Source organism: Eupeodes corollae, chromosome 2, assembly GCF_945859685.1.
Source record: "Eupeodes corollae chromosome 2, idEupCoro1.1, whole genome shotgun sequence".
NCBI lineage: Eukaryota > Metazoa > Arthropoda > Insecta > Diptera > Syrphidae > Eupeodes > Eupeodes corollae.
Window position 1 is genome coordinate 64,731,539 of NC_079148.1, and position 9,510 is coordinate 64,741,048.

Below are 9,510 nucleotides of genomic sequence, written 5' to 3' on the forward strand. Positions count from 1 at the left end.
GGCATGTCTTTTATTAGATCTTCGATATAAAGCCAGAAGGCTGAAGAGCTGAGATTGCAACCTTGTTTCAATCCTACTAAGGCAAGAAACAAATCAGATAGATTTTGCTCAACCCATACTGCATTCCTTGTTTCTTTATAGATGTCCTCAATAATTTTTCCAAATTTAAGAGATATCATATCTCTTAACAATTTGAACATCAGAGCCTTTCTGTCGATGGAATCGAATGCGGCACGGAAGTCCATGAAACATGCGTATAGTTTTTTTTGTCTACGGATATATACCTCTGCAATGTTGGTCAGGCTAAATATGTGATCCACTGTGGAGTATCCCTTTCTAAATCCAATTTGGAATTTACTTTCAATCCATGCTGTGAGTCGGCTTCTTAAAATTTCCATGAAGATGTTGAGCGATGAGTTGAGAAAACCAATACCTCGATTGTTGGATGGGTCCGTCTTATCTCCTTTTTTGAATATGGGAAAAAGTATTTATTTTCTAAAAGCATTCGTTGTTTTGCCTGTAGTGAAAATATCATTGTACACATTTGTGAGATGTGTAAGAAACTCCAATATTGCGTATTTCCAGAATTCATTTGGGCTCCGGTCAATCCCGTGAGCTTTGTTGTCTTTAATTTTGGCTACAACTGCTTCGACTTCAGAGATCTCTATCTCTCTATCTAGAATTTGATTTTCGACATTTGGTCTAGCGTATTGTATTGGAGGAGCAAAAAGTTTTTAAACAAAAAGCTGATAACACAACCCCACGTATAAATAAGCAATTTTAATATAGTGTATATCTTTACCCGAGCGTGAAACTTGTCGAGTTGTAGAGGCTGAGTAGGGTCAATGATTCTAGAATTTATCTCCAGATGAGTCCTGAAACTAAAGGTCGCTCACATACCTCCGCCCCTCCTTCGATCACTTAGTCTCCCACATAGGAAGCAAAATAGCCGACTATTGTTACCTTCTCATCTTCTTCCCACCCCACGTTGTTGGTGAAAAAACCATCCAACGAACCCCTCCTTAGATTCCTCTCTTAACCATCCTTATAATCAGTCCTTTCATCAGTGCTAAACTGCCTGACTCCCTACCCTCTCTCTCCTTTCCTCAATCTACCTCCCACTAAGTCTGGATCTAAGGTGTTACACGACCCGTGCCGATGATCAGCCTGGCTGAGGGCCCAATTAAAAAACTAGCTCAGTCGCTAATGGAGTATCCGGATACCTGGTGACCTCCGGATTAACCAGCCTTATCTGTATACACGGATCTCTGTACAGATGGACCACCCCTTATCCGCTACTCGTGGGATTCATATGAACTTATTTAAAACAAAACAAACAAAACAAAATTCAAAGACCGAACCGGCCAGCAGTACGACGGCAAAGTTGTCTGCTGCTCATCCCTCTTCCGTTGGTGTTGACATGGCTATGGACACTCACAGCCCTGTTGTCGCCAGTGGAATATCGGATAATCTGGTAAAATTACCTTCATCTTGTAGTGAGGCAGTTGTGAAGAACGGCTCTTTTACTACCACAAAGAGTAAACCTCTCGACTCATCAACACCGCGACTCATCAACGGCTGCGGTGCCAGGTCATTCTCCCACCAAAACCAAGAATCCTAAAGAAGGACCTCGGAGAGATGGGCTAAAGCCCAGACATTTGGTGAACAACTAGACGCTGGAGGAAACTCTCAGCACGACGCCAAAATAAAATGGGCCAACAGCTTCATGGCTAAAATTAACGTAAAGGTTTATGTTTCACTATCCAAACGCCCCAAAGTGCTAAACACCAGCAATTCTCTTAACCCTCGTAAGGCAAATATGTCCTTCAGTGACGTTCTGAAGGACAAAATGGTAGTCGCGATTATCGACAGAAGCGACGTAGATGGCACGATCTCTGACGAGACCTGGATATTGGTCAAAGGACAGCTGGCCATCAGTATTGTTGAGATCATTTCTGACAATCCGGAACCACCGCCCATCACAAAAGATGGCGGTTGGCATCAGGGACACATCAAGTTGATGGTCTGTAATGATCGGAGGTCGTGCGATCTACTGACGCTGGCGGTTGGCCGACTTAGGGAGGTCCGGCCTGGTGCTAAGCTGAAGGTTGTCGCAAAGGAAGACATTCCTTTCAGACGAAGGGCTCGGATCACGGTTCCGGCCATATTCAAGGAAGCTGACCACATCCTGGAAAGTAATCAGGCTCTCCAGAGTTCCTCCTCTGGCGCAATCGAAAGTTGTGATCAGGTTTGGGTTTGATGGCTGAGGGTCTACAAAAAAGATGGGGCCGAGGCACAAAATCCTTCCACCTTCCCCACCCATACAAGCGAAAATGCTGCGGTTTCTCCAGATTAACCTCCAACACTCCATAAAAGCTTCGGCCTCCCTTCTTCTTCGCATATCCAGCAGCGGTGAAGATATTGTCTTGATTCAAGAACACTGGATTGTTAAATTCATTGTTCGAGGAATCAGGACTCCCAAATACTACGTGCTTTATACATCAGGTGAAGATGAACCCAGATCTTGCATATTAGTAAAACGTAGCCTAAATGTACATATATTTGCTCCCTAATTTCAGTGATTGAGATATCACCGCCGCAAGTCTGGAAACAGCCAGAGGAAAATTCTCGGCCACGATTACCTTGGCCCTCTCCCGGGTGACACCCTGGATAGATTAACAACTGAAGCGCAAAGGCTCAACATCGGAAGTGATGCTAACGCCCACCATACAGTGTGGGGTAGCACGGATATAAACGACAGGGGTGAGTCTCTTTTCGAATATATTCTAAACACAAACCTACTCATAAGTGACGTTGGTAAAGAGCCAACCTTTATAACTAAAAATCGACAAGAAGTTTTAGTAATAATATTTTGAACTGGAAGGTGTCTAAAGATCACTCCTTTTCTGATCATAGATACATCCAATTTAACTTTATACATGAACAACCCTGCCAACCGAACTTTCGAAATCCAAAAAGAACAAATTGGCCAAAATACAAGAGAACGTTAAATAGTTTAGTAAAACCTGAACTCTTTAATACCCTCCAACACTGAAGATCTTGACGATAAAGTCAATAATCTAACATTAGCCCTAAACATAGCTCTAGATACTGCATTTCCTCTTATACAAGTAAAAGTAAAAAGAAACCACACTGGTGGAACTCAGGGCTAGATCCAGGTGGAAAAGAACTCAGAAAACATAGCGGAAGCTTTTAGAGACGTGTCTGACTGGGAGTTATATAAAGAATCACTGAAGATATATACAAAAAGAACTGAAGAAAACTAAACGATCGTCCTGGAGAAACTTCTGTAGCAACGTGGAAGATTGCTCTGAAGCATCCAGGTTGCACAAAATCCTCTCCAAAAATCCAATCATGCCAAGCTGCTTGAAAAACGCCTCTGGCCTCTGGACCAATTCAAGCGAAGAATCGCTCAACTTGCTACTAGACGTTCACTTCACTGGTAGCTCTAATATTATTAATAACATTGTACCAAATAGTTGTGACAATACATTATATCCCCCACAAGGTCTAGTCACTAGGAAAAAACTCAAATGGGCTATTAACAGCTTTAAGCCATATAAACCTGCAGGTCCGGATGGTATAATTCCAGCTGAACTGCAAGAAAATGCAAGTTTTCTAATACCCATCCTAGAAAACATCTTCAAGGGATGCCTTAAATTGGCATACATCCCGATGTCTTGGAGACAAGTTAAAGTCGTTTTTATTCCAAAAGCTGAAAAATCCAGATGCTGATAAGCAGGATTATCAATTCAAAACTGGGCGATTTTACTGCACAAACGGGTGTCAGCAGAGGTACGCCACAAGGTGGTGTCCTATCCCCTCTCCTCTGGAACTTAGTAATAAATGAATTACTAATTACTCTAGAAAGAGAGGGATACAGAGTGTTTGCTTATGCGGACGATGTTGCTATTGCAGTAACGGGTAAATATCCCAATATACTAAAGGAATTCTTACAAAACGCTTTAAATAAGCTCACCAGATGGGCAAATCGGTGTGGGCTAGGCGTTAACCCACAAAAAACCGACCTTGTTTTCTTCACAAGGAAATACAAAGGCCCCACTCATTGACCCTCCCCTCATAAACGGTGTACCACTTAAATTCTCTGAACATGCAATATACTTGGGTAAGAAATTAAGTTGGAAACCTTATATTCAAGAGAGAATAAACAAGGCCACAGTAGCCCTGTTCTCCTGCAAAAAGGCCATTGGTAATAAATGGTGCCTACAGCCCCGCATTACACACTGGCTTTATATCTTGGTCATAAGGCCGCTCCTTACTTATGGAGTAGCGGTATGGTAGACGGCGCTAAATATAGCCACAAATCGCGATAAACTCAGAAAAGTCCAACGAACAGCCTGCCTGTGTATGGGAGGAGCACTTCGCTCTACCCCCTCCGCCTCACTTGATGCTCTGTTCCATCTAATACCGCTGGACATTTTCAGCAAGCAAACGTCCGCTAATACAGCCATACGGCTTCAAGCCTCCTCTCGGTGGATCAATAATGGAATTGGCCACACCACTATTTTGAACGCGTTCAGAACTATAAACAGTAATATTGACTACACCATACCTCATCATCAGTTTAATAACTATAGCTTCAAAGTGACTATACCTCGCAGGTCTTCTTGGGAGAATACATCATTTTTGAACGATGATCCTATAAACTTTTATACAGACGGATCAAAAACGGAGAATGGGGTTGGTGGAGGCGTATACTCAGATAGACTAAACTTAAGTCTCTCCTTTCGTCTACCCGATCATTGTAGCGTGTTCTAAGCTGTAATCCTGGCTATAAAAGAAGTCCTATCATGGCTTAGAGAAAACGTTATATCAACTAATGATATACGCATCTTCTCGGAAAGCCAAGCTACGTTAAAGTCACTAGACTCTGTCTCCACTAACTCACTAACAGCTTTAAATTGTCGATCATCTCTTACGGAGATGGTTGCACAGTTCAACATTCACCTTTTCTGTGCTGGGCAATAGAGACATTCCAGGAAATTGCAAAGCTGACGAACTTGCAAAAAGCGGAACAACTTTAACTCTGCTGGCTCACAATGCTAGCATAGGTATCCCCTTAGCTACACGTAAACTCATGCTAAAGCAAGATACCATCGAGAAAACAAACCTCAGGTGGAATAACACCACCACCTGTTTAGCGACAAAACTAATTTGGCCTAATCTTAGCGCCAGGCGCTCAAAACAATTAATCTCTCAGAGTAGATTACACATTAGCTACGTTATAGGTGTCCTGACTGGGCACTGCTTGATAGGAAGACTTGGAGCCCCTGCAAATGATTTTTGTAGGAGTTGCATGGAAGAGGAGGAGTAGGAGACAATCTCTCATCTTCTGTGCACATGTCCTGCCTTATCACAAAGACGTAGAATCCACCTTGGAGACTACTACTTCAACGATACCAGCGATCTAAAAAATTCTGACATTATTTTTCTCCTACGCTTCATTCGGAGCTCCAATTGGTTCGACGAGTTTTTCGGATCAGTTATTTAAAGTCTTAAAAATATTTTATTTCATGGAAAAGAAGAAAAAAAGTGTTTTTAAATTATATAATTATTATTACAAGGAAAGGATACTCTTTACATTTATGGTAATCGTTTATAATCAATTTTATCTAATTGCACCAGTGGCTTAAGTTGTTCAGCAAAGGCGCGCATTTCGTCTCCGATAGCATCTTGTCCATTAGGAGCTAGAACCGAAAGTTCAACTAAATAACTCTGAGAAATTGGTTCATTCATTTCTTGCTTCCCAGGAGTGATTTTAATAATTTTTGCAACGGTGATCTTCATTCTTCCCTTTCGGAACATGTAACCTATTTTATGAAATATATAAATAAGCTCTGGGTCTTTGAAATTTTTTCACGTATTTACCTCGACTGACATATTCAAAATCTATCCGACAGCCGAGTTCTGTAAGGAACTCAAGAACAGTTGACGTACAACCCATATCAATACTCGATCGTACCAGAGTAGGTCGAGCTCGATCCAGTTCGGGCTGACCAATGTATCTCAATTGGAAGGGATTGTTTTTGTCCATGTCTAATGCACGTCGAACCCTAAGTAGAAGAGGTTGCATTTGGTTGGGCGGCCTCAGACTGAGACAGACTTCTAAATCATGAAATTGTTCTAGTCCAGCGTCTACATTATCACAAAGTCCTTTTAATCTAATGAAAAAATATGCAATTATATGCATATTAATAGATGAGAATGAAATATTTTTACCTATGGAGCAAATGGTCGACCGCTGAATCAACAATAGATCCTTGCAGCAAATATTCCTGGTTTGGTATAATTTTGCTCTGTAGAGCTTGTGAAAGCGACTCTTTTGTTGATGTTACTTGCATTTTTGTTTTATATGAAATTTATTTCAGTTTTCATTAAATTAATTTGTTCTTATTATTGTAGGTTTATAAAACTTTTAAGTTGTTTTTATTTTGTTGATATAATTAATGAAATCGGCAATATAGGAATTCTGACACTTGAATCAAAATGAAAAATGACAGCTCATGTTCAGGCGATGAGAGCATCCCCTGATTTCAGCTCTGTTTGATTCAATTATAAGTAAGGTGCCGGTTAGATTTGTTTTTATTGAAGTTCTTGTTTAAATTTTTTTATTTTATTTCTTTATTTCTGCAAAGCATCTATAACTTATTCTGGAAGAGTTGAAAATGTTGATAAATCACCAGCACCAGCGGAACACGGTTCGATGTACCAGAATTCTATGCTTTATGAGAAATGAAAACAGACGTTGTATATTTTGTTAAATTTAGTATATGGTACTTACATTTTGAGGGACGATGTTGATTTTGAATAAAATACAAATTATTAAGGAAATAATTGTCTTTTTTTTATTATAACAATATCGGTATGGTTCAATTATGATTACATTACATTACATACTACTCAGCACATAAGTGTTCAGAGTAGAGACACAGCACCTTGAGCGATTAAGACTATATAAGGTAATAACGACACAAGACATTAATACGAGACAGAAGAAGAACAACAACAGACAGAAAGAAGCCATGATGGTCTATCATTTGTCTATAAACCGCGTTCGCTCAGTGATGCTAGGCCATTAACAGGTTCAATTATGAATGGAACTAAACAAAGTATCGACCAAAGCGACATCAGCTATCCGATGGTCCCAATTTTCAATAAAGCTGAAGCATATTTTAAATTTTATTATCTCATCGATGTACCTCTTTTCTTTCAAATAACCCCATAGAAAGAAATATGCCTCATGTGCCTCATCAATGATAATGATTTCCTTCAAAAATTATTCATCCACTGTTGCCATTTCTGACATTGAAGTTTTTTGAAACATACGAAAGACTTTAGTTCTTGATTCAATTGCATCTTATTAGCGTATGAATTGTTGTTTTTATGCATAAAGTTCACCAACAACGAGCGTGAGAGGTGCAATTGTTGGACACGATGACGAGTTGAGGTGGACGGCTTCTCAGCCACACTATCGCGAACAGCAGCAACATTTTACAACATTTTACAGTACAAGCTGAACGACATTGCATGGTGTTTCAACATCTCCTACAGATACGTTTTGCTCAAGTACTGTTTTTGCGATTGTACGCACGATTAAATTGACCTGCCAAATTCCGAAGTGAACTTTGATTTAAACTCACATTTTCATAATAAGCTTGAATAGCTTTAACACGTTGCTCAATTATGTATTTGTCTATGGTCCAAATGGAATTGCTCAATGTTTCATTTGATGTCAAATGACACTCAGAAAAAAGGTGGAGGGTGTGGCTCACATTCAACATCACCCATTAAAACTTAACATCCTTTACTTTTGTAGTTTCTGCCAAAAGTATGGAATTTACGTAGTTATAATTTCAAATGTAAAATGTATACGTATCTATTTAATATACGAAGAAAACTTATTCCGTTAATAGAAAACACAACTTAAGTTATTGAAACTATGAAAAGCCGTATTTTGATACATACAAAACGAGTCACTTAATCTGTTAAAATTTCAAAATGAAAGTGTCAAATAATCTCTGCAAATCCACCCTCAACTCATTAATTCGATTCTGTAGTTGACATGATTATCTTTCGCATGGTTCCAAATGAAGAAGTTCAAAAGTATTACCAATTCTGATTAGAAAGATAACACGTTCAGAATTTTTTGCAAACGTCATCTACATCAATGTCTTGCAATTCCAATCATGAAAAATCATAAAGGATAATAGCCTCAATTTCAAATAATTTAAGTTACACCCAGATCAACAGTAATACGTTGAGGATGAAGAAAATATTCAACAATTATTCTTGAAAATCCCAAACCCAACTACAACAATTCTGGTTATTGTCGTTGCCTCTTCACTGCTGGTGACATAGAGGAAATTTATTATATACTAGCTGCCCCGGCAGACTTCGTACTGCCTCAATCGATAAATAAAAGACCTAAACTTTTGTACAAATTAATTTGAAAACAAACAAACGCATTTAATAAAAAAGCATTTTTTTAATGAAGCATGAAATTTTATTATTATTTTCGACACATCATGTTGCTTACTTAAAAAAATAGAGTTTTCCTGAAATACTGGCTTTTTATAAGGTTTTATTAACAGACACACCCTGTTATGACACAGTTTGTTAATCAATTTAAAGCTTTCTCATAAACTATATTTTTTTTTGTGGTGCGTAAATAAACAAAGAAGATGGTTTTCCGACGCAAGAACACGCGACGAATAATTGTCCATGCCTGAAACAGGGAAACTCCAAGTTGATTCCGCAAACTTCTAAAAAATTCCCTTGCGATTTATTTATTGTCATCGCAAAGCTCAGACCTACTGAAAATTGTAAGCGTTTAAAATCGAATGGTAAATCCGTTGGAATCATCGCTTTTCGCGGAATCAAGACATCCTCTTCTTTGTATTTTCCTTTTATGATTGTTGCCTCAATGACGTTATTCATCAGCTTTTTCACAGCCAGTCTTGTTCCATTGCATAGTCGAGGTTGATTAATGTTACGCAGCATGATGACAACTCATCCTACTTTTAACTGCTAATTGTGAGGTGGTAATCCAGGCAATTCTAGTGAATCTGAAAACTCCGTTGGATAGTTGAATAATTCATCCTGGTTCATAACGGTGTCGACTGATTTGAGGGAAATCAACTGTCCTGGAAGAAAATTCTGAATGGTCCCATTGAGATCCTCGACATCTTTATTTTTCGCTGCCAATACTGCTCGTTCACCTAGTAAATTATGGTTATTGAACTTTTGCGCTATAACTAGGAAAACACGCTGAATAAGCTCCTCTGATCCTCGCCAAAAGCAATTAAATTAAGAAAGTTTTTCCGGTTCCTCCGGGAGCATCAAGGAAATAAAATCCACCAGATCCACTGTTTACAGCTTATATTAAAGTGTCGTACGCAATTCTTTATTATTGATTTAATTGTGGAATATTTGTACGAACTGTTTCGGCCAATGCTTCAAAGTCGTACT

At 39.0% G+C, this 9,510-nt stretch overlaps 1 protein-coding gene across 1 annotated transcript; it reads right to left on the bottom strand.

Annotated features, from left to right (window-relative positions):
- Positions 1-5,575: 5,575 nt before the first annotated feature.
- LOC129946084 (mediator of RNA polymerase II transcription subunit 18) lies at positions 5,576-6,529 on the bottom strand. The gene is made up of 3 exons (XM_056056114.1): positions 6,262-6,529; positions 5,911-6,203; positions 5,576-5,852 (listed from the first exon to the last, which is right to left on the bottom strand). Exons 1-3 carry the CDS (start codon positions 6,381-6,383, stop codon positions 5,626-5,628), a joined length of 642 nt encoding a protein of 213 aa, XP_055912089.1. The 5' UTR covers positions 6,384-6,529; the 3' UTR covers positions 5,576-5,625.
- Positions 6,530-9,510: the final 2,981 nt, after the last annotated feature.